This window comes from Rhinolophus sinicus, linkage group LG15 (assembly GCF_036562045.2).
Source record: "Rhinolophus sinicus isolate RSC01 linkage group LG15, ASM3656204v1, whole genome shotgun sequence".
NCBI classification, from domain to species: Eukaryota; Metazoa; Chordata; class Mammalia; order Chiroptera; family Rhinolophidae; genus Rhinolophus; species Rhinolophus sinicus.
Window position 1 is genome coordinate 47,788,498 of NC_133764.1, and position 25,788 is coordinate 47,814,285.

At 44.1% G+C, this 25,788-nt stretch overlaps 3 protein-coding genes and 1 long non-coding RNA gene across 7 annotated transcripts in view; 1 reads left to right on the forward strand and 3 right to left on the reverse strand.

The window, feature by feature from the left end:
* LOC141568817 (uncharacterized) overlaps positions 1 to 11,159 on the forward strand; it is a 302,708-nt gene extending 291,549 nt beyond the window's left edge. Inside the window, exons 6-8 of one of the 4 annotated variants that reach the window (XR_012492029.1) lie at positions 1,711 to 2,904; positions 5,987 to 6,051; positions 9,215 to 11,159. This is a non-coding gene — a long non-coding RNA (uncharacterized LOC141568817). Of the gene's footprint in view, positions 1 to 217; positions 884 to 1,710; positions 2,905 to 5,986; positions 6,052 to 9,214 lie in introns of those variants that run through there. The other 3 variants (XR_012492031.1, XR_012492030.1, XR_012492032.1) reach the window with 3 other exon arrangements.
* On the reverse strand, positions 7,846 to 9,191 carry KRTAP29-1 (keratin associated like protein 29-1). The gene has a single exon (XM_019747742.2). The coding sequence runs from the start codon at positions 8,917 to 8,919 to the stop codon at positions 7,846 to 7,848; it is 1,074 nt and encodes a 357-aa protein (XP_019603301.2). The 5' UTR covers positions 8,920 to 9,191.
* A 2,340-nt stretch (positions 11,160 to 13,499) lies between the features above and the next one.
* KRTAP16-1 (keratin associated protein 16-1) lies at positions 13,500 to 14,987 on the reverse strand. The gene has a single exon (XM_019747740.2). It carries the CDS (start codon positions 14,985 to 14,987, stop codon positions 13,500 to 13,502), a length of 1,488 nt encoding a protein of 495 aa, XP_019603299.2.
* Positions 14,988 to 20,283: 5,296 nt separating this feature from the next.
* KRTAP17-1 (keratin associated protein 17-1) lies at positions 20,284 to 20,769 on the reverse strand. The gene has a single exon (XM_019747560.2). The coding sequence runs from the start codon at positions 20,716 to 20,718 to the stop codon at positions 20,371 to 20,373; it is 348 nt and encodes a 115-aa protein (XP_019603119.1). The 5' UTR covers positions 20,719 to 20,769; the 3' UTR covers positions 20,284 to 20,370.
* Between the last annotated feature and the right edge of the window lie 5,019 nt (positions 20,770 to 25,788).

Sequence of the window (25,788 nt, forward strand, 5' to 3'; positions counted from 1 at the left end):
TAAGATCCGTTGTATTCCTGGTGCTGTGCTAGCACATAAGCCAGAGGCTTAGCTAAAGACACCTGTTCTTTGATGACAGGGGTTGGCATTCTGGGATGGTCTCTTTCATTGCACCACATAGAGTGTGGAGTATAAAAAAGGGATCGAGTAAAACACATGCCCTCGGCCGTATTTCATGTAACCCTAAATTTTCAGTCCATTTTTTTCTCTTAACCAGAACATTGTCACGGAAATGAAGTATGGACACGGTCCTGGGAATCTGAGCTAAGCACATCATGAAAGCTTTACCTTTGAGCCATTCCACAGACTCTACAAAACACCATTCTGAGTTTTGTGAGCTCAGAAGCTGAAGCACGCATCAAGCCCAGACGTACCTGGTATTCTCTGAGGAGACTGCCTAGTTCATAACAGGGGAAGAAGATAAGTTGAGGTAGTAATATTTGTTGATTTTATTTAGATATTGGTCTAAATCAGTGTTCCTCAGCCTTGGCATTATTGACATTTTGGGCCAGATACTGCTTTGTTGATGGGGTAGACGTGCCCTGTCATGACCGTCAAGGGATGTTTAGCAGCATCCTGGCTTCCACCCACTAGATGCCAGTAGCACCCCTTCCTACTTGTGTCATACAGAACCAAGATAGGTGCGGAAAATGGATAAATGTTAAAAACACAAGAATAAAATCAATAGAGGAATTGTCTAAATGTATAGAATTGGATAATAAAATGTGACATCAAAACTCATGGGATGCAGACCAAGCAATGTTTTGAGGATAATTTATATGTTTCTCTCTTTATATTAGGAGAGAAGAAAATCTCAAAATTAATGAATTAAATGCTTCACTTAAGAAATTAGGTGAAAAGTATAGCATTGGCCCCAACATAGAAGAAAATGAATACTTAAAAAAAAAGGTGGAAATTAATAAAACAGAAAACAAAGAAGAAGTAGTGATTTCAACAAAGCCAAAAGTTTTGTCTTTAAAGAAGTGAACAAAATAGGTAAAACTCTGGGAAGTTTGATCAGCTAAAATGATACAAGACAAAATTCAATAATATCATGAAATAAAAGTTGGGTATGAAATATGGATAAAACAGATTTTTAAATTATATTAATTATTTGTTGCTGTAACTATTTATTACTAAAGAACAGGTATTTACTATTTTTCATGAGCTGACTGCCCAGTTCTTTTGTCCCACACAATATACACAGAGGTGAAGGATTGGTCTCCAGAACAAGGAAACAACTCCCACAAACCAGTAATCATGAACAACTCAATAGAAAATTGGGTAAAAGATATGGTTAGGAATTTTACATTAGAGGAAACATATAGCCCATACACATGTGAAAAAATACTCAAAATGGGAAGTAATGAAGAAAATACAAATCAAAACCTCAACAAGAGTCCAACTTACACCACCATGTTGAAAAACAATTTAAAAGTCTGACAATATTAATAATTTAGGTAAGATGTGAATCCACAGAATCTCTTGCATGTTGGAAGCGGGTGGAGGGTGGTATAAATTTGTACAGCCATGTTGGGAAACAAACTGGAATTTTCTCCTAAATGATAGACCTGTCAATGATAGACGTGACAATAATCTTACTCCGCCAGCTTTGTTCACAACCAAACATCCTGTTAATTATTGTGAGGCTTCTCAGTGGAGTGGAGCCTGCTTCACTTTGATTTTTTTTTTCTTCCTTATTTCCTGTAGATCAGTGTACCAGCTGCTGCTCTGCTGCCTCTCTCTGGCAATAAAATCACGATCTCAGCCTTGGAAAAGTGTTCCCCTTTTCCCTCTAAGAATCTTAAAAAGCAGATTCTTCGGACTGTTCTCTTAAGTCTCTGCAACTCTCTTAAGATGTGTGCTAACCAGTCAGGGAAATGCTTTCTTGACTGGAGCTGCGTTCTACAGAGCAGGAAGATAATTGCCACATCTAGAGGAAAAGGAATGTGACTCCCTGGCAAAGGGCAGTGAAATAGAGAGCAGAGCTAATATGGGTAGAGAAGTGCTCAGAAATGCCATTCTGATTGTACAGACACAGATGCTTCTGATGGAGAAAAAGTTCAGGGCACCTAGAATGAGTATAACCTGAAATGTGGAGAAACTCTTTAAAAGAGCTACCCAAGGATGGAGTGGACCTGGATGTAGGAATTTTTTATTACTGGACATCCAAGCATTGGAACTGACGACCAGAGGCAGGAAGTGTGTCAGGATTCCTTCCATGCCTGAGAGTCTTTGAGATCCCTAAACACTCTGCCTGGCCCCATCATTATTTAATTGATTGCTTACTGACATGTTATCATTCTCTGAAGTTCATAAGCATCCAAATACACAATGCTTTAAAGAAAACATACACATTGCCATAATAGGCATTCCCTTGAAGAGGAAAAAAGAAAAGCTGTCTTCCAAAAGGCATTCGGGGCGGAATTCACAGCCTCCATTAAGTTATCAAGGATCTGCCCTGAGCTTGGCAGACTCTGGACCTGATTTTGTTCACACACCGAGGGTGAAGCCTCTTCTTGGAGCAGACTCACCATGAGTTAGCCAAGCCCATAAAACGAGGACGCCTACTTACGAACTTCCTTACAGGAGAATTAACTCTAACAGGAACTTCTCAGCGACCACATGAGCAAGGAAACAGTACAGGAAGTTAAAGACACTAAATGGCATTGGATGCATTTATTTCACAGTAGTTCTCGCCCGTGGAACTTGACAGCAGTCCTGCAACTAAGTCTCCCTCTCCCCCAAGCAGTGCGTGGCTGGGCAGTGCCAGCATTTCTTTCAGTGCTGTCTTAACTCTGACTTTCTGTGACACCAACACCCTCAGCTAAGTTGCACATTGCTTATGTCTTCAATCAGATCTGAATCAATTCCTCAGACTTTGAAGATATCCTTCTTTTTAAGGTGACTTCACATGATTTGGTTTTGGCCCTTTTTAATGTATAGTCCGAGTGTTGGGTGGTATCTTCCTGGAGCCCCCACTTGTCGTGCATCCTCCCTTGTATGACTGTACGTGAACATCCATGAGGAAATTTGCATTTTAGTTCATCTCTACCATAACTGTATTTTGGGATGACTGGATTTATTTACCTTTCTCTTCTCTTCCCCCCAGCCCCCCCAAAAAAAGAATCCTCAGTGATGTAGTGTCATGAGAATGTTGCATGGACTCTTATTTTTTGGTTGTTGTTTTTGTTCACACTCATCATATTCCTTCCCTCCCTCCCATGAGTTATATTTTTCTTATGATTTGGATCAAACATGAATGTCAATCTCTAGGTTAGGCACTTCAGTGAATGTAATACTGTTAGGGAAAGAATAGGGGTTCATGTCGGAAAACCAGTCTTGGTCTTCGTTTTGTCCATTCAAACTGGAGAAAGCTCAGCTCTTTCATCACTGGAAAGCTTCTTGGAATGTCTCCCATAGTTCGTGGTTCAGAAATTGCACCTTGGGATTTTTCTTATGTATATGCTTGAAACAAGAAAGAATGTTAGATTCCAAGCCCAAACTCTGAAATAGATTTCATTTAACTAAGGAGAGAGAACTTTTAGAAATGACAACAAAAGAAGCAATTTCAAAGTCAAATTAGTCACAAAAGAAATAGGAATCTTACAGGCTCTGAACTAACTTATGTAGAAAATACAGGATTCAGAATCAGAAATAAGATGGTTAGTAAAGTTACATACCGTGTTTCCCCGAAAATAAGACCTAGCCGAATCATAAGCTCTAATGTGTCTTTTGGAGCAAAAATTAATATAAGACCCGGTCTTATATTAATATAAGACCCGGTATAATATAATATAATATAATATAATATAATATAATACCGGGTCTTATATTAATTTTTGCTCCAAAAGACGCATTAGAGCTGATGTCCAGCGAGGTCTTATTTTCAAGAAAACACAGTAGGTTTCAAGTGTACAATTCTGTAATACATCATCTATACACTACATTGTGTGTTCACCACCCAGAGTCAGTTCTTCTGTCACCGTATATTTGATCCCATTTACCCTCACCATTGTTATCCCAATGAACTTTAATTTTAAAGAAAGCTAACAATTGTCACCCCAATAAATTTAAAAAATTTAAATTTAAATTTAAATTTAAAAAAAGCTAAAAAAAATAGAAATATAATTATAATGATTCCCACTTCGATAAACAAATATAGACATTATTCAAGGAAAATGAAGGGTAATCTGCAGATAGAGAAATTTAGACAGCTTGAGGCAGAGACACTGGATAGTCTTTTCTGCAGATACTCAAAGCATCTGGAGTTTGCTAGGAAAGAAGCTCTATGGCTAACTTGAACTCAAATTAAAGAACCATATACTTGATGTTAAATCTAAACCTGAAGAACTCTTTCTTCCATACGATGACAGTAAGGACATCAGTATGACTGGCGTAGGGACGTGAACTTAACAGGCGTGCAAAGGCAGGAGCAGAGAATATCAACACAGGAACCAGAAAACCATTTGAAGAATGACACAAGTGTTCCCTATTGGAGGACAGATGCCACCTCACTAAATAGGGACCTAATCATTCAAATCCCAGCAAATCTCCTAGTAGGGCTGCGATATCTAACTTAAAGAATAGTACTTAATTACATCATCAGGCAGACATGACCGGGAGAAATAGGGGCTATACTCATAAGAAAAGGATGGCTACTCCACATCCTGGGCTGCTTGGAAAATAGCTAGATCTTGAGTTAGGCTCTGATCATGTTCGTTTTAAAGGAATATTGAATAACTGGAAAGTGCTTTGAAGAGAGCAATACCCCTGAGAGTGGAATTGGAATTCAAATCACATAATGAAGAATGGAGGTATCTGGTGGTAATTATCCAAGAGAAAAGAAAACCTTTGTGGGAAGGAAATGCCCCAATGTCTCAAAATATGGGAATATCTGTCTGCAGAAGGTTGAGTAGATGTATCTTGTGTGGTCTTATAGGGTCAAGAAACAAGACCAGTCATGGGAGCAATAGATAGTAATTTTGGCAAAAATAAGTGCAAACTCACTCTTCTCTGGAGCTGTCCAGAGAAGCAGTGTTTCCTGTGGAGGTGGAGTGGCTCCTTCTCTGGAGATGGTCAAGCATAGGCTCAAATAAAAATAATAAGGATGTCACAGAATGAGGATGCAAATAAATGGGTCATTTGACGAACTGATTTGCAAGACATAAGTGTAAGTAAAGATTTGCAAGACATAAGTGTAAATAGAGATTTAATTATGAGCATGTTCAGGCTCAGCAGAACATTGTTTATAATGGGAGGTTCAGATGTTTTATGGACAAGTCCTAGCAAACCTAAAATCAGCCAATAAATGCTCTCTTATTTAAACTGTTGCCAAGCATAGGAAAGATACAAGGCTTCCTAACACACCTTTTACACCTAATGTGTTTAAAATGTGCAGCTTGCATGTTGGCAGATGGCCAATGACAGCATTTGCCAGTACAACAGAGAAATCCATAATTGGAACAATAAAAAGAATAGGATAGACTTAGGTGGGTCAAAAAACTATTGCAAAGTATGTCAAGAATTCTGGTATCAATAAGCGAATTACTTAAGGAAAGATAACTCCTTAAACGTATAATGTAAGGAACATTGTTGGAAATTCTGTTCAGGCCTGAGGTAAGATGCATCCCACTTCCCAAAGCCTCATCCTTCCTCTAACATGACTGAAATGTCCATGTAAGACGTGGGAGCGAGAATTTTAATAGGGTACTCATTAAAATGTCACTTCTGGAAGACATTTCATCCATGGAAATTCTTTTGTGATACCAAAAGTCCCTCTCTCCCTTTCCTTCTCTTTTTAATTTTCTTTTTGGACTTTAGACTTCAGTTGTAATTAATTGAGTCAATTATATTCCTTAGGTGACACATCATTTTTGGTCCTTGAAAGTTCCCTCTCTTATATTTTTTATTTTTTTTTATTTATGTACTTACATATGAATTGATTTAATTCCTGTTTTCCTTCTGTCCCATTCTCCTCCTACAGGAAGCTGTTTTTATTTCGTTTAATGCACATTCTCCAGCAAAGAGCCTGGAGACTTCATCTGCAAGGTATAGTTATAGGTATAGATATAGATACACACATATATACGTACAAACACATTCTATTCGTTCTGTTTCTCTGGAGAACCAGACAAATACAAGGTCAGACAATTAAGTTCCCAAACTCATCCTAGAAAAAGTGCTACATCCCTCATTGCTGAATATCACTATGGTCACCTTCGAAGGACTCCCCTTGGGAAGCTATACACCAACACCAGTGCCTAGTCCACCCTTCAAAGCAATTTTGGAACTCTTTCTGGAATGGCCATCAGAGCTGTCGTTGTATGACACTTGATGTCCTGAATGTCATCAAAATGGCTTCCTTTCAATATTTTCCTTTATCTTCAGGCAAAGAAAGAAGTCATTGGGGGCCAGATCAGGTGAGTAGGGAGGGTGTTCCAATACACTTATTTGTTTACTGGCTGAAAACTCCCTCACAGACAGTGCCGTGTGAGCTGGTGTATTGTCGTGATGCAAGAGCCATGAATCGTTGGCGAAAAATTCAGGTTGTCTAACTTTTTCACACAGCCTTTTCAGCACTTGCAAATAGTAAACTTGGTTAACTTTTTGTCCAGTTGGTACAAATTCATAATGAATAATCCCTCTGATATCAAAAAAAGGTTAGCAACATTGTTGCAACAAGTTCACAAACTTACTTGTCCGATCTTCGTATAATACCTCATGGAAGGAATCACCACTTGTTACCCACCTGCTCTCCTAGTAGTGGACAACAGACTTCCTTTAGAGCTATGTTGTCACAGAAATGCCACCGTAAACATCCTCATATGTGTCCCCCTATTAACCTGTGTGAAAATTGTTGGGGTTTCAGACCTACATCATTTTACAGACCCAGAGACCCTTGATGAAGGGGGATTCCAGAGCCCCTTGAGGAAGGGCTCTGCAACATTGCTACAAGTACACACTGTCAATCTTCCGCCAACCCAGTCATTTTTGAAATGTTTAGATTCGGTAGTTACACACTAGAAATATAGAACTTGATCAGAAGTCCCTTAGACTAATTGCTTTTAAAACCGTTTCCTAAAAAGTCAAAAACATAGTAAACAAACAACTGCCAAATTTTCCTAAAGAGTTTTTAATTTTATTTCAATTGGCCATTAGGTGAATTGATCATTTAAACCAGTTTTAAGTGAATTAATCCTGAAGTATTTTCCATGGCTGAAAGCTCATGTTTGTTTTAATCTATGGCTACCTTGGACCATTTGTGCCTTTGATTTCTTAAGTCTATTCACTGTGGGGAAACTGAGGCCTCTCAACTCAGAAGAATTCTTGGTGGCATAAAAGTTGGAAGCCAGCTTGAGCACCTATAATCCTAGACACGAGCTGCTCTTGCAGACAAATGCAGACCCAAGGTCCTCATGCTCAAATGTGCCCTGAAGGAAATCTACGAAGGGGTGTATTGAAAGGAAGGAAAACACTCATCATGCTTAACCAGTCACATTTTAATTAGCAGTTGCCAGCAAAGGAGTCTTTTTAAAGACTGGGCAGCATGAAAAGAAAAACTGGGAAGAAGGCTTTGCTAAAGTGAAATGAATGGACATCAGGAAATGCAAGCTATCGTGTGGATCATGCTGAGAGGTTCTCCTCAGTTAAGAAGCATCTCCCAGTGGCCCGACAGGTTTCCTTGTCAGCACCCGGACAGCATATGGGGCCGGGCTCAGTAACGTTAGCAGGCACACAGCATCTGTGCTTGGCCAGAGGCATGTCCCCAGGCGGCTCTGCACTTGCAGACAGCCGCAGATCTCAGAGGAGGTGTGACAAGTGCTCCATCCACCACATGTTGCCTTACAGAAGCTGGACAACTGGTGCGCAGCTGGGTTGGCAGGAAGTCGGCAAGTAGGTGCTGACTTTGCAGAGCTGCGGGGGCGTTGCTCGCAAGCAGTCAGAGCCACCACCGGACGATCTGCCTAAACCTGTCACACAGCAGGCTGGTTGGTAGGAAGGGGATTTGCAGCCACTTTGGTTGCTGGAAGTGGGTCTGCCACAAGTTGATTGGCCAGAAAGCACGGTGCCACAGGAAGCTGGTTTGCAAGGGTTCTTTACAGAACAAGAGGGCTGGCAGTTAGCCACTGGTTGGCAGGTGAAGGACATGGAAGAAGCTGGTTGGCAGTGCAGTGCCTGGCAAGGGGAGGACACACAGCAAGTAGGATTGCAAGAGCTGAATGCACAAGTTGGCGGCTGGCAGGGAACAGGCACGTAGGGAAATGATTGGCAAGTCTTGAAAATGTAGCAGATGGGTTGGTAATAAGTTGATTTACAGGGCTGGTCTTCACCACTAATGGGTTGACATGACCCTGCTTGGCAGCGAGTTGACTGGCACGGCCTAGCTGCACAGATGGTTGGTGGGCAAGATGTTTCAAGACAGGAAGTTACCTCAGAGCAGGATGGCTGGCAGGACCTAGTATCACAGCAGACTGATTGGCCACAAGCTGCCTGGCACGGTCTGGACACGAACGCAGGTTCCCAGCGGGAGCTTTGTTGGCAGTGGCTGGCATCACAGCACTTTGCCTGACCACCAGTGGATTCCAAGCAGGAGGGCTGGCAAGAGCTAACCAGACAAGGAGACTGACCGGTGCCCGATTCATAGCAGGCTATACAGGAGCAAGTGGGTTGACAAACAAAACCCATGCAGGAAGTTGCTGGAAGGCAGGTAGATTGGCAAGGAGCAAGTTCACAGCCACGGGGGCCACTGCCGGCTGACTGACAGTTTTCTTGGCATGTGACAAGTTGCCACATTCTACTCCGCCAGGAATTAGGCAAACAGGTACCATTTCGGAAGTTGCCACCATTTGGGCATATGGAGATGGCGGGCACAGCTGGAATGGCCATGGCGTTTCCAGGACAACAGCTGTCCACCATGGTGCTGGTGCTACCTTTGCTGGAAAGTTGCAAACTTGGTACCCCTGAGTTTGAAAGACAGCTAATGCACAGGGGCTTTTATAGTCCTTCACTGGGAGTGTTGGCATGACAGAGAGCATCTTTCCTTGTTATTGTTTCTACTCATTTGCATACAAACATCTGATTAGCAGGCTTCAGGAGCCTGGAAGACGTTGTCCCCACTTTTAAAACTCATCTGTTGAGTTGGGAGTTTCCTTTGCTAAGTTTGGGTTCCTTGATGCATCTCCTGCTCTGGGATGAGCTGTCTCTTTTACAGGTTGTTCTCCAGCCTCCCTGAAGCAGGCCTTTCCCAGCATTAACCTCTCATCAGGAGGCCGCAGCCTCGCCAAAGCAGCCCATTCTTCTACCAGGAATGCAGCTCCACACCATTCAATCAGGAAATGAAGCCTTGACCCAGTTAAGGGAGGCCAACGTCCGAGACGGTGAACAAAAAACCAGGCTGTGCATCCCAAGGACATTCAGTGTCTTCACCCCTTTCTCGAACCTTCCCGTCTGGCTTTCCTGAAGCTCAACTTTGCCAGTACTAATAACACTACTAATGGCTGCTATTTTTCACCTACTTACTACGTACCAAGCCTTTGACTGCATTTTTCATGGAATCTTTGCAATGACCCTGGTTAATAAGAGTAATTGTCACCATGTTAGAGGTAGTATAACTAGCTCAGAGAATTTGAATCATGTTCCCCAAATTTTGCAAGTAATAAAGGGTAGAAATAAGATTCAAACCTAGGTCGGGGTGACCCAGAAACCTCTGAAATTAACCACCTATTAGACCTCGACTTTAGAGGAGGTCGGGGGAGATTCTAATATAGTGACTGAAGGCTGATATTTGTACAGCAGCACTCTGGCTCATGGGGGGTCATCTGCCCTCTCCAGTGATGGTAATCTTCAGCTAGATCAAACTGATGGGATCGATACACTTACCAATGCACCCAAGATGATCTTTTAATCTGAAAATTAAAAACTGCCAAATGTTTCATCAAGAAAGGTGAAACTCACACTATGAAGTCAACAACATGTGAATTCTGTAAATACAAAAATGCAACAACCAGAAGTGATGGGAGGACATCATTGCAAAGTGGTTTTAGTGTTAAATCAACCTCTTCCAGGAGGAATTTGTGAGGGGCTCTCCTGATTCCTCTGCTCTTCCTCTGGGCTTGTCCTGGTTCTGCCTCGCCAGCAAACTTCTGCCTCCCACACCAGTCCATGTCCTGGCCTGGTTTACGCTAGAGGTACACGATGGAGCAAAGACCACGATAGGGCTGGTCTCGATTTCTGGATCTGCTACTAACTCACTCTGTTGGCCCTCTTAGCTCATGACCCAGGTGTTCAGAGTACCCAGAATTCATCACTGCATTGATGTTGCTCTGGTTATTCTTGCTGTCTGCCTCACAATTACTGAAAATGCTGGAAATTCCAGAAGGTACATTTCAAAGTACCAGCTACAAAATGCCATCTCCTTATATCCTCCTTGCCCTCATTTTAAAGACAAGAGAAACTTTTCTGACTGAATGGTGCCTGGAAAGCCATCCCCCTTATACTTAAAATGGCTTTCCTCTACCGTTGCTTTTCATGTCACAGCATCAGTAAGTTCTTTTGCCCTTCATCTCATCACTATTCATTTCGGCATCTTGCAAACTACAGGAACCTATGCACTGTGTTTTCTTCCTGAACATCTACACCCCAAAGCTTTCATCTCCAAGAGGAAATAATTCTGGTCTTACCAAATAGGTCAATCAAAATGGAACTTGGTTATATTTGAAAAACCATGTCAACTTCAATCTGAAAAGGATACCAATATCCGAAACCCATAGGTACCACCTTTATTGTTTCAAAGCAATCCATTTTTTTCCTAATTCTTCTCTTGCCTCCCTTCCTCTTAAAGAAACTTCTCAAGAGGTTGGTAAAAGGGCACAAACTTTCAGCTATAAGATGAATAAGGTCCAAAGAGCTAATGGATAACATGGTGACTATAGTTGATTATACTGTATTGTATCATTGAAATTTGCTAAAAGAACTTAAATGTTCTCACCAAAAAAAAAAGATAAATATATGAGGTGATGGATGTGTTGATTAATTAGATGGGAGAAATCCTTTCATAATATATATGTGTATCAAATCATCACAATGTACACTTTTAATATCTTACAATTTTATTTGTCAGTTATACCTCAATAAAGCTGAAAAAAAGGAAACCTCAATAGAGAGAACTTTCATTTTTCTGTGGTTCAAGGCACTAAGAACATCTTGTGTGTCACCAAGTGCTGTTGTGATCATAGCAAGAAATATGGTGATAACGTAAAAAACACAGGCTTTGGACAGAACTGGGTTTTAGTCATTTGTATGATAGTCACACCAGCTGTGACTATCTGAATTTTGTGTTTATCATTTCGTTGTGAATATGTGTATAAACTATATGTAGTATATATAATGTAATGTGTATGTTTGTATTATGCATACATACATATATACTGATACATATGTGAATGTATGTGTATGTATGTTGTTTTGAACTTTAGATACATATGTGTTCTCTGAAGCTTGTTTATATCAATCCACATTACACTGGTAAGGTTCACTCCTGTTGAGTATAGCCACTGTCCAGCAGTTTTTCACTGCAGCATAGTATCTTATTGCATGAACATGCCACAGTTTTCTTATCTCTGTTAATGAGCACTTGGATTGTTTGGCCTTCATATTCTTCATCTATAAATAGAAGGAAAGAAATCTTACCTCACAGATTGCTGTGATTTACATGAAAGACTGAGTCCATGCTTGGCATAGAGATTTATGACCCTGGCCAATGCCTCTCTTGACTCTGGAAGGAGACGGAGCTAAACCCCAATAGCCTGATGAGACAGTAACTCCAGTACTAGTGGCAGGATAAGTTTCAATTTTAATTTTCTCCCTCTGCCGTTGTCTAACCCAGTGGTTCTCAAACAGGGGTGGGTTTTGCACATACACATACACACACACACGGGATGTTTGGCAATGTCTGGAGACATTTTTTGTCACAATCAAGGGATGCTACTGGCTTCTAGTGCGTAGAAGCCAGGGATGCTTCTTAGCATCCTATAATGTACAGGATGGCCCCACAACAAAGAATGAGCCAGCCCAAAATGTCCGTATGCCAAAGTTGAGAAACTCTGGTCTACCCTCTCCTGTGCTGGATAGCCCTGTCTGCACCTTGAGGACAAGGGATAGCCCTTCATTCTGTGCACTAAGTGTAAGCAGGGACCACTTTGAAGAGACTCCATCCTTAGAGATTATAAGAGGATGTGTATGGAGTGTATACAAAGAATGTATCTTCTATGGACTAGGAGAACATAAACAAAGCTCTTGCACAAGAAATCCAGGTCACCTCTCTTATTGTAACTATGACCCCCACACACTTGTTTTCATCCCACTGTGGACCTCAAAGCTACTGGCTTCCTCTCCAGTCTGCATATATCCAAGAGCATGCTCCTCCATGCAGTTCTCCACACCAAGGCCAGAGGGACGTTCCAAAACTCAGTGCTCTTCACACCCCTGCCCCGCATATAGCCCTTCAATGGCTTCCTGTCAGCCCTGCACCAAAGCCAAATGCCTCTGTCCAGCATATAAGGCCTGACAAGGGCAGGTCACTGTCTGCTTATCTGACCTCGGAGCTCACCTCCCTAAGCAGCCCTCTGCCCAGGCTTCACCTAGTGAACAGTGTGCTCACAAGCTCCATTCATTTGTACATGTTGCCTCTGCTTGGAAAGCTCTTCCTTCCCAGTTTCTAACTGTTTAATTTCCACTTTTGCTAAAAGACAAGGCTTCAGTATCACAGCCCCCAGGCATCCTTCCCTGGTTGCCCCCATGCCCTGTGGAGTTCACCATGCTGTGTGCTTACCTCATTCTCAGTACTTAGCACAATGGAATGTATAGTTAATTGTCTCTCTGTCTGTCTGTCTCCCCACCGGAAAGGGAGCTCCTTTGAGAATAGGGACTGAGACTTTCAGCTTCTCATTCCTATTGCCCAGAGCAGTCCCTGGCACCGAACAGCTACCTAAAAAGCTTGTTGGATGGATGGATGGATGAAAGAAGCTGCTTTCAAAGATAAAGCAAGTCCGCTGATGAGAATATGGCACTAATGAGAGAGCAATGAAAACAGTGTGTCACTTCAACCTAGCCACGTTTATTGGACAGTTAAATATCTTTATCTCATGAAAGACATCCCCAAGGGACACGAGCACACAGCAAGGGAGCAGATGTATGAGGGCAGAAAACATTTATGCCAGGAAAGGGGTTTGAGATGATGTGGCAAAGCAGCTCTTCTCAGCTTGATGGCAGCAGCAGACAGGGACTCAGAATGTCCCCCTCTCGGTGCCCAGGAGGTCTCCCATTGGGCCATTAGGATACTGACATTTCTGGTAAGTTCTCTGAAGCATAAACAGATGGCAAGTGATGGTACAGAAAGAAAAAGATTGCAGCTAAGTCATGATGAGCTTTGGGGGGCACAATCCAATTTTATCTCTCGTCGGAGGTTTGCTTTGCAGGAATTGGTGGGCTGAGGTCGTTCAGCGGTTGGCAGTCTTGGTGGCATCAGGCTGGCTGGCTCTGGCCTCACAGGTAGTTGATGTGGTGGCTTTGGCCTCAGTGGGCTGGCAGGAACTGGCCTTTGAAACTTCCACCACGCAGGGCGTGGAGTCAGCACAGTCCGGTTGGCTGGAAGTGGACTTTTTGCAATCCTGTTTACAGGAGTCAGAACAAGACAAGCGGGTGCACGCCGGGCGGAAGGAGACAGAAGTGAGACAGCCCGGCCGGCGCAGGATGGAGTAACAGGGGCGGTAGCAGGGAGGACGGTAGGAGATGGACGTCACGTATGGCTGCCTGTAGGTGAGGGGTCCAGAGTAGATTGGGCGGCAAATGGGGCGGTAGGAAACCGAAGTCGCGCAAGGCTGTTTGCAGGAGCTGGGTATGTAGAAAGTCCGAGAGCAAATTGGTTGGCAGACAGCAGATGCAGAAGACCCCGGGCGGTAGCAGAGAGGTTGGCAGGAGGCAGATGGGCAGGAAACAGGCTCACAGCAGACAGATCGACAGCGCTTGAGTAGGTAGCAGGAAGGTTGGCATGGACGGGGCACACAGACACTTGGCGAGCAGGGTCTGGGCTCTGAGCAGATGGGTTGGTAGATGCTGGAGACACAACAAGAGGGCTCCTGGCAAGTGCTGGAGACACAGGGTGGTTCACAAGGGCTCGGAAGGCAGCAGACAGGGCGAAAGCAGACAGGCTGGCAGACCAGAGTCACACAGGTAGGCTGGCAGAGGCTGGGCCCTGGGCAAGATGGCTCACAAGGGCTGGGATCACAGCAAACAGCCTGACAGCTGTCAGCCACAGAGCAGACGGAGGGACAGCAGCTCGGCGTGGGGCACGCCGGCTGACAGCAGGTGGGCTCACAGACCACTGGTTGGCAGGAACTCGGCACAGTGCAGACAGCTGGACAGCAGCTGGGCTCACAGATGACTGGCTGGCAGCAGCTGGGTTCACAGACGATGGGCTGACATGAAGTGGGCACACAGAGGACTGGTTGGCAGGAAGCAGCCTCGCAGCACACAGGTTGGCAGCAACTGCTCACGGAGCCAGAAGGCTGACAAATGGTAGCCTCACAGCACACAGGTTCGGCACAGCTGCTCACGGGACAGGAGGGCTCACAAATGGTGGTCTCACAGCACACAGGTTGGGCACAGCTGCTCACGGGACAGGAGGGCTCACAAATGGTGGCCTGGCAGCACACAGGTTGGGCACAGCTGCTCACAGGACAGGAGGGCTGACAAATGGTGGCCTGGCAGCACACAGGTTGGGTACAGCTGCTCACGGGACAGGAGGGCTGACAGCATTGTGAGCCACAGCTCGATGATCTGCAGCTATCTTGACAAGTCACCAGTTGCCACGTCTGGCTCCGGCAGGAACTGGGCAAGCAGACAGGCCCTCCGCAGCTCACCTCAGTGGAGCAGAGAGAGATGGCTGGCACGGAGGGGCATTTCCTAGAACAGCAGTTTCCAGACATGATGGAGATGTCTCTGCTCCCTTGTAAGTGCTACGAGGTTGCTACCTGACTGGGACAGCTCTCGGAGGCCTTCACTTTTATACCCCGTCACTGGAACATGCTGTTTTGAGCTCCTGCGTCTTTTCCTCATTGCTGTTTGGGCCAGTTTTCAGAGGAACATCTTATTATGCCCAGGTCTGTTGACCTGAAGTTGTTTACCTACCCATAAAGAAGATGTTTGTTTATTGACTTGCTAAATTTGGACCCCTTCAAGCTATAGGTCATCTTGCAATAAGCATCATCACCTCCAAGCTACATGACCTGTGTTTCTAAGCATCACGAACAGAAGAAGAAAGGAACTTATAATTTATCCATCTTCTAGGCCTCTGCAGCAGGCCCTGGGCTGGGCTCAGGGGATGCCCATGAGTAAGACCTACTCACTCGTTCTCATGGATGTCACTCTCTGGTGGGCAGACAAGCACGCAGGCAAACTCATTGCACTGCAATGATAAACTCAACACTAGACATGCAGGGATTAGTAAGGGGAGCAGTGATGAGCTCGGTGGAAGAGGGGGCATCTGGGCTAGATTGTAAATGACTCCACTTACCACAGTGATCTTATTTAAAACCATCAGCAATCCCATGAGATAGGATTCCCCTTACCCCATTCAGGTAAAGAAAGCAAAAGGGGGTTAGAATCGAAAAGCTTGTTACTTGCTAAAGATCCCACACAGCTCTCCCCCTAATCTAGGACTGCTTTTCTTCCTTCTCACCATCTTGTCTGGACAGACCTTTCTCAGAGGCCCTTGTCAAAGCCACATACCACAGGCTCAGCCCACAATGCTGTCCTCCATTCTGTTCTGTGATCAACCCTGCCCCAGACCATTGGCTCTACCTGTGCCTGGAAAACACTTGACCTGCCTTTCTGCTTCTCTTCCCTCTTTCCACTCACCCCCACCTCAAGCATTCAGTAGACCTCCAAAGTCCTTCTTACCTTTGACGATCTTTTTTAATCCAATTTATTGGGATAACATTGGTTAATAACATAAAAATTTCAGGTGTACAACTTTATAATATGACATCTGTATACTCTATCATCCTTTGATGATTTTAACAGCTCCTAAAAGAAAGATACATCCAAGACCCAAAGGGTAAAAAGGAAAGACAAGAGGTCTTTCACAAAGACATTGGGAACAAAGCAAAGAACACAAATACTTTCTCAAAGCATTATGTCAATGCTATTGCTTGAGACAGACATGAAATGAGACACGAACCCTAGGCTTCTATACACCAAGCCCTGACATCCTTGTTCACCAAGGCCTTACCTTACCTCAACTATGTACTTTCAACATCAATGTAAAAGGCAAGCTGTCCCTTGGAAAAGCTGATCTATTTTGTCATCTATTCACCGTCCTTCCCTTCATTAATTTGTGTGATCATTCACTCATTTTCTCTTCATCCATTCAGCCCAGCCAACATTGGGTTCTGTGTGATGGATGCAAAATGAATGAGTTGCCACTCCAGCCATCAAGAGCCCAAGTTTAGAAGAGAGACAGATACAAATATAAGCAATTGTGGTACAGTACACACACAAGTGCTCATGGATGAGCAGCATGCTTTGGGGGCACCCAGGAAAAACACCACTATGGTTTTAGGGAAGTTAGGGAAGGCTTCTCAAAAGCATAATACATTTAGGGAGCAGCAAATGGTCCTATAGCCTGGATGAAAAGTGCAAGGGGACGAGAAGGGACAGTGATGAGACTAGAGGGATTGTTAGGCACTCAATCATGAAAGGCCCATCGGCCATGATAATTTGGATTTTTATACTGACACCTGGGAGTGTTAAGCAGGGGAGTAACATAATAAGTTTTGCGCTGTCTCTCTGGCTATAGAGAAGGGATTGGAGAAGGAAGGTAAGTCTAGAGGTGGGCAGACCATTAGGGGTCTGGGGCAATTACCCAAAAACTTCACGGTGACAACCTGAACTGGGCAGTGCCTTGGGACTGGAGTGATCTGAGATGTTGTAAAGAGGCAAAATCTATAGGACTTAGTGGTTCAAAGTGGAAGATTAGGAACAGGAAGTGCCATCCTTTGAGACGTGACTCAGCAATGGAGACAGAGGACTTTTAGACAGCTTTGCAGTAAGGCAGGGAAGAAGCTCCCAAGACCCTGATCCCCAACTTTCCAGTTCCTCTCATCTCTATCCACCTTCTCTTCCTGACTAAACCAGCAATGAAATTGCAGATGGAGATGACCCTCCTCCCAGGAAGTCCCTCATAAACGCTCTCAGCTGAGAAACTTACATAGCACCATCTCTTATGCTAGAATGTCATCTCCTCAAAGAATCCTTCCCTGCTAAGTGGAATAAGCTGCTCTTTTAAATGACTAGCCCATTCCCACTTTATTCTTTTTTTGTAGTTCTTGTCCCCCTTGACATTACATAAGCACCAGGAGGACAAGGATTTTGTTTATTCACTGATGTATACCCAGCACCCAGAGCAGTGTTTGATACCTAGGGAGTTCACTGTTAATATTTGTTGAGTGAATGAATGAGGACCTCTGTGGACAGCTAAGAAGGGCAATTCTCTGTCAGTAAGTCAAAGAAATTGCTACCTTCCGCTCACCCATCCAGGAGATCATGGTCATGAGTAATTGAAGAATGAACTGCTCTGAATCACAACTACTCAGTGAAGACCAACTGACCTCGTGGCAACTTTGTCCCCTTGGCATGCTCCTCCTCTGACTGTAGCTTTGACCTGGGGGTTAAAGAGCCAGTTCTTAATGGGCCAATTCCAGCCAGAGCAAAAATGACCTAAATAGTAGGGTCTAAAACTGAACCAGAGCAGAGTCAAATCTTGAATTCTCTCCCAAAGCAAAACCTTCTAATACTGCTGGGATTCTTAATGCAACAAAAAATTAAAACACAATGAGCTGTCACTAGACAGCTTGCTAGAATGGCTGAAAATAAAAAGACTGACAATATCAAGTGTTAGCAAGGACACGGAGCAACTGGAACTCCTAGATGTTGCTGGTGGGAATACAAAATGGTACAGCCACTTTGCAAAACAGTTGGTTAGGTTCTTATAAAGTGAACCATTATCCACTTACTATTTACCCAGCAATCCGACACCTAGTTATTTATCCAAAAGAAATGAAAACATAAAGTCCACACAAAAATTTGTACATAAATATTCACAACAGCTTTATTCATAATAGCAAAAAACTGGAAACAACCCAAATGTCCATCAGTAGATGAATATTTTAATGTAGTTTATTCATACAATAATACTATTCAATAAAAAGGAATGAACTGTTGATAACTGCAACAACATGAATGACTATTTTAAAAGGTCACGCTGTGTTATTTCATGTATATGAAATTCTAGAAATGGTGAGATTTATAGTGACACAAAGCAGACCAGTGGTTTTCTGAGGCAGGTCAGATGGGGGGATTGCCTGCAAAAGGCCCCAGGGAGTTGACACGGCGGGGGGAGGGGGGGTGAAGTTCTATATCTTGAGTGCAGTAGTGGTTAAATATACCTTGTTTCCCCCAAAATAAGACCTAGCCAGATAATCAGCTCTAATGCGTCTTTTGGAGCAAAAATTAATATAAGACCGGATCTTATATTATGTTATATATGACCCGGTCTTATATTATAATAAAATAAGACCGGGTCTTATATTAATTTTTGCTCTAAAAGATGCCTTAGAGCTGATTGTCCGGCTAGGTCTTATTTTCGGGGAAACATGGTATATAATTGTCAAATCTCTTCAGACTATACACTAAAAATGGGAATACTTTATTATATCTAAATTATGTCTCAATAAAGTTAGCTTACAAAAAAATGAAACAGAAAATTTTGAAAAGGCAAAAAAGTAAAAGCAGCATAATCCCAGTTTTATTTGTAAATATGCTTAGAAAGGACCCTGGAAAGATATATGTCAGTAATAAACCCCAAGTGGTGAAAATTCAGGTGGCTATTATGTCTTCTTTGTATTTTCCTATATTTTTTTTCCATATTTTTAGGGATCATTGCTATGCTTATAATCAGAAAAATATTTTTTATTTGTTTGTTGAATAAAACATTGCTTTGTAGGAATAAAAATAAATATTGTTCTCCCAGGGCAAGAGCAGAATTAGTTGTATTCCACATGTAACTCAAGGTCACATTCAGCAAGAGGTTGAATCAACTATCTCTTGAATTTTAACCTTCCAGCTGGATCCATACATACCTGCATCAGGCCCCACCTGGCATATGGACACTCACCTTTCTCATCACTGGGCCTCAAGCAGAAGAAACACAGCTGGTTCCAGGAGAAGAAAACCTAACCCAGAAAAGGGAGATTTCACCAAAGCATGAAGCTGGAGGAAGGACCTGGACTTCCCAGAACATCCTTAGAACCGGTGTGTTCTCAAAGTTTTGCTTCCAGAACCCCTTCCATTCAGAACCAAGCTTGTTATACCAAAGCCTTCTCCTGTAATTTTGCCGGAAAGTTCTGACTACCCCTGCAGCCCTCCAGCAGAACCATTCTAGACCTATGTGCAGGAGGAAGCCGTGCCCTTGCTCAAGGTTAAAGTTGGGCAACATCAGCATTTACCCAGGACTTTTTCACAATGCACGTCCCAGGGAGCTCCTGGATGGAATCACTAGCAGCAAAGCCCCAGGACCTGTATTTTCAAAAGCTTCCCCAAGTGAATCTCGTGCAGTGTGTGGACGCTTCAGTCTACATGTATGGTTCTCAAACGTCAGTGCCTAAGAGTTATCTGGGGTTCTTGTTAGAAACAGATTGCCAGGCTGCCCCTGTGGGTTCTGACTCTGCCTGTCTCAGGGAGGCCTCCAGGACCCCAATTTTAACCACCCTCAGATGAGTCTCATGCAGCTGATCCACAAACTACATTTCAAAACCCCTGTCCTAGATGGCAGATGGCAGTTTTCCTGGCCCAGTGCCCAAGAGGGGGCAAAGGAAGAGGCCGCAGAACTAATTTGGTTATGCCAGCATGCTCGAATTTATTAAGAAGTTAACAAAGAGGAACTTTTGCATCTCAAAAGCAGCAGAAAACTGAGGAAGAGGGGTCAGTCCCAAAGACATCTTGAGTAAGAGAATGCCTTATAGTGCCAAGACATGTAACTTCATGAAAATCAAGCCATGGAGAGTCACCATTTGAGTTTCCGGGATCACTTTGGGTAGCACCCAGTTTTAATTCCTCACCAGCACATGGCTCTCGTTCTCAAGGCCTTAAAACTCCAGGGCAGGCAGGCGTTGGACAACAACCCTCCTCTGCAAATAACACAGGAGGCAGGACACTGTCTTGGGGGGTGCGGCGGGTCCTGGAGACCAGGGGTCTCCCCCTGGAGCAGATGGAGGCTTTCCCTGTGACTGCCTCAGTAGAGGGGCAAGCTCTTCATTTGGAGTCGCAGACAGGCGAGGGCTGGCAGCAAACAGGGCCGCAGCACCCGCTGGAGCCACAGCAGCCGGATCCACAGCAGCTCCCACAGCAGCCGCCCCCGCAGCCGGATCCACCGCCCCCGCAGCCGGATCCACCGCCCCCACAACCAGATCCACAACAGGAAGACCCGCAGCAGCTGCCCCCACAGCCCGAGCCTCCGCAGCCTGAGCCTCCGCAGCCGCAGCAAGACCCGCAGCAAGACCCGCAGCAGCCGCAGCAGGAGGGTTGGCAGCAGCACATTTCACAGCAGTCTTGGTCTTGAGGGCAGCAGGTGAAGCAGTCCCCTCCTGGGCAGCACCCCATGATCCCGGCTGGTCAGGGTGCAGGTCAGGAGCGCAGCCGGAGTTCCCCAAATGTGACAGTCACCGGCTGGACAGCAGCTTTTATATCCCCTCCCCAAAGGGTGTTGGCACAAGGGACAAGTGTTTTCTTTGTTATTATTTATGCCAATTTCCATAGAACGTCTCATTAGCTGCCTGTTTATTTTCCAGCCCTGAGTACCTCAACTCATAAAAAAAAGCCCCACTCCTCCCAACTGCTATTTGTCCAGAGGGTAAAAATACACCTTCCGAAAGACCTGTCATCATGGCCAAACATGGACCAACCATCATTAGCCCCAGTGGGAAAGAGGAAGGACAAGCCAGCCACAGATTCCGGCTCTGGCATGGCTGCTCCTCTTCCACATCTCCGATGGCGAGTGGGCAGCCGAGCCCTTTTGTCATGGATGCTAGTGCTGGAAAACCAGAATGGTAAAAGCTGCATGATCTGAGCCTTCCACGGAAGGCAAGGCGGCTGCAGCTGTAGGAGGGCTGGTCGTGTGGTTCCTCCCAGGTGGAAGTAGCATCTTCATTTGGCCCATGTGAGCAAGGCAAATATTTGTGTGTATGTGTGGTATGCAGAGTGTGCCGCACATTTGTTTGGGGTTGGTCAATGAGCATCAATCATGAGTAATAACTGCCCTGAGAAATGGAGCGACTCATCATAAAACTGCAAGAGGCGGGGGAACCACGTTTCCCTGGGCTGCATGGTGAACTGGACACACACCCCTCTCTCTAAATGGGCTGGAACAGCAGTGGTTAGAATGTGCAACACCCAGCCCCAGGCCTTTTCTTTATAGAGGAGGGAGAGGAGGAGATGAAGAACAGAAAGGAAGAAGGGAGGGAGGGAGATCATTGAACATCCAAAACACTGCATCAAAATGGGAATGTTCTGCACCTTTTTTAAAACACCATCTGGCACAATGAGGGAGAAGCATACAATATACCCAGAGTATCATCTGGGCAATAAAATGCCTCTGGAAGAAGACAAGAATCCCCAGAGAATTCTGGTCCATGTGTAAATTCTGAGGTGGGTCAAGTTTCCTGTCTCCGTTTTGGGCTTTAGTACCTGGTCATCCTCTTGGAATGATAATGGCACCTTTGAAGGCTACAGGCTCAGCCCTCTGGGGAGCAGTACCCAGAGTGGGAGGTGAGGATGGCGGGTGGCAAGATGTAGACATCTGGATCAAGGGACACAGTACATCCTTTTCAATTTCCCTTTCCGTTTTAGATGGGCCTGGAGGTAAAGCAGCCTCTAGGAAGGGCTAGAAGGATGGAGAACCAGACGGTGAGGGGAGCGGAGACAGGGAGAAGGAATGGGTGACTTGGATCTGATATGACGCTCAGCGCTTCACAGAAGGTGGAATTGTAGAACCGGGAGTGACCCCCCAAAGATCATGTGGTCCAGGATTTCTTAACCCGATTTTACGTCAGAATTGTCTGGGGTGGGAGCTTTGGAAAAACACAGATCTCCAACTTGCACCCCAGTCCTATTAAATCAGAATGTGCACTCTTGGGAGCTTGAGAAGCTATATCATATTTGAAAGTTTTCCAGGTGACTCAGGCTATCATATAGGTTAGGAAACACTGATATAATTTAACGCTGCATGACCATCAACCGCAAGCACTTTTTTTTAATCCAGATGATAGCAAGACCCAGAGAGGACACATTCATGATAGACTGGACCGTGAATGTTCTCTTTTCCTGGTCCAGTGTTCCTCCCACCACTCCACGTCCACGGATGGACCTGTGGGTAAGTGTAAGACAGCAATGTTCACGACACATACATTCTTTTCATTCATTTTTTAAAAATATACAAACCTCTATTCTAATCAAGGAAAAAATAAGAGACAAGAAAAAAATGAGGGTTAAGAAAGGAGGTGTCATCTTAGACACAAAAACATTTGACAATCTTCATATAATGAATCATTCATATCAAATATCTGAATATTAACTGCTGAAGAAACAGAAAACATTCTTAAGAAGTACTTGAAAAACAATAAACACGTAACCTGATCAGAGGATTTAAAGAAAGGTTATTTCAAATTTCAAAGAACAAATAATTTTCTGACTCCTTAACTCTTCAGGGACATTAAAATATATGGAAAAAAAATCCCAATGCAAATACTTGCCAAAGTCTATCGAAAACATATAAAACTAACACAAAAGAGAACACAAAATCTCAAATATTTACATTTAGATGGCAAAATCTAAAATGCAATGCTAAATGTATCCAGCTGTTTATGAAATAGTGAAAACAGCAGATTTTCTTTCAAGAATGAAAAGATAATTCAATACTGGGAATTCATTAATATAGGTTTGCACATCAATATGTTGTAGAAGAAAAATAAAGTGATTATCCCAAAGTACGCCAAAATTATTTTGAAAAAATGCAACATCCATTTTGGGAAAAAAAAAGCACCTGATAAGTAGCACCAGAATATAAATGGTACCTTCTTTCTTAAACTGATACAAATTTTTTCTCTCAATATGATACCTAATAATAAAAATCTAGGAACAGTCACTTTATTTTTTTAAGATTTTTATTAAAATATAGCTAACATACAATATTATATTAGTTTCAGGTGTACACCATAGTTACTCAGCATTTATAGACCTAAAGAAGTGATCACCATGATAAGTCCAGCAACCATCTGACACTGTACCACGCTATCAGAATATTATTGACTATTTTCCCTATGCTATATATTACATCCCCATGACTTAATTGTTTTATACCTGGAAATTTGGGTCTCTTATTCCCCTTCACCTTTTCCTCCCCTTTTAAAATTTTTCAATTACTGTTGACATTCAATATTATTTTGTATTAATTTCAGGAGTATAGCATAGTGGTTAGACATTTATATAATTTAAGAAATGATTCCCCTGACTAGTCTAGTACCCACCTGGCACTATACATAGTTATTACCATATTACTGACTATATTCCCTATGCTTTGCTTTACACTCCCATGTAAATTTTGTAACTACCAGTTTGTACTTCTTAATCCCTTCACTTTATCACCCTGCCTCCAACCCCCTACCAAATATCACCCCAACAAATCTGGTACCCATCTGACACCATACATAGTTATTGCAATATTATTGACTATATTCCTTATGCTGTACCCTACATCCCCACGATTACTGTGTAACAACAAATTTGTACTTCTTAATCCTTTCCCCTTTTTCACTCTCCCCCAAACCCCGTTCCATCTGGCAACCATCAATATGTTCTCTGTGTCTATGAGTTTGTTTCTGTTTTGTTTGTTTATTTTGTTCTTTAGATTCCACCTATGAGTAAAATCACATTGCATCATCTTTCTCCGTCTTATACTCCACTCAGCACAGCATCCTCCAGGCCCATCCATGCCGCCGCAGTTGGGAAGAACCCATTCCCTTCCCTGGCCAAGCAATCTTTCATTGTATATATACCACCTCCTCTTTATTCTTCTGTAGACAGACACCCAGGCTGCCTCGACATCTTGGCCATTGTAAACAATACTGCAATGAACATATGGATGCACATGTCCCCTCGAAGTAGCTTTGGGTTTCTCAACGTGGCCAAGTAGCCTTTGGCCACGTCCACAGCTTATAGGCTACTGTGCGGGGTGAGGGGAGGGAGCTTACCCCACTAAGTGGGATTCGCCCCAGTGGGCTCTGGTGCCTGTTGAGCCCTCTGGTGCCTGTGCCTGTGACCAGTCAGGGGCTACCTGGTAGGAGCTACAAAGCAATTCACGATTGCTCACTGCCTGTGCTAACCCAGGAGGTGTGTGGGAGATGCCTTGCTGTGAACTGAGGACCGCTGCTACCAGTGCTGGGCCTGGGGTAGCTCCACAAAAGACCAGGACACCCCAGGGCCTGCTGCCACATGCCAGCTCCTAAGAGATTCAGCCCCTGATAAAGCCTCGTGTAGTACAGGACTTTTGTGAGACAGGGTCTCAAGTAGTCACTAGAATAGGAAAAACTGTGGTCAACAGGTTAATGTAGACTCTGGTTTTGTGCCAATGCTGAGCCTGGAGTGACTCAGCAAAAGTCTCAGCGCAAACTGAGGCCAGCTGCCGCCTTCCTGGGTCCTGTGGTCTCTGATAAGTTTTTCGAGAAAGAGTGCAATGCAGAAGGGGCTGGCTGCTCAGAGAGAAAGCGCCTCCAGCTGTGTGCAAGTTGAATGGGGCAGGGTCTCAGTGAGTCAGAAGGGTAGAGCATCAGAGCTCACCAGGCCAATCAGATTCAGATTTGGCCTGTGGGGGCGGGCTCAACATAGGAAAGGCTGCATGGAAGGAAGACCTCTCACTGGGAAAATGCTGACTGTCCTCCAGTCTGCCTCCCATCGCCACACAGCTCAGTCAGCCCCCCATATGTCTCTGAGGCCCCCTGAGTCACCATACCTCCGCTGGAGCCCAAGGTGAGTGCCTGCGAGCGAGTGAGTCTGTGTGTGGGCCGTTTAAGAGGATGTCTGGGTTTCCCAGCAGCCTTCTGTCTCACCCAAATGGTCGTAATCTCCACTGTTGTTCACAGCCAGATGTTGTGGGGGCTCCTCTTCCCGGCACAAAGACTCTGGACTGGGGAGCCTGGTGTGGAGGGCTAGGGTCCCTCACAATTTTTGGGGGGAACCTCTGCGGCCAAGATACTCCTCCTGATTCTCAACCGCCACAGGGAGGTTTAGGGCCTGTTCTGCGTCTCCGCCCCTCTTACCAGTCTTGACGTGGCTTCTTCTTTATATTGTTAGTTATAAGACTTCTGTTTAGCTAGACTTCAGATGGGTTTCCACGTTGATTGTTCTATAATTCAGTCATAGTTTCAATGTGTTCATGGAAGGAACATAGGCCTAGTGTTTATCTACTCAGCCATCTTGGATCTCGCCAGCTCTGTGATCTTTATTAGGTGACTCTCCAACATCTCTCCCAAATCTAGTCATTTATTTTCAGCTCTTTCCATTGCAGACACACTGTTGTTTTGTTTTCTCAGGCCCAGAAACTTAACTCATGTTGACCCATAGTAGGTATTCAACCAGTACTAGTTTCCTTCCTTCTTATTCCATTGTTCTTCTACCTCC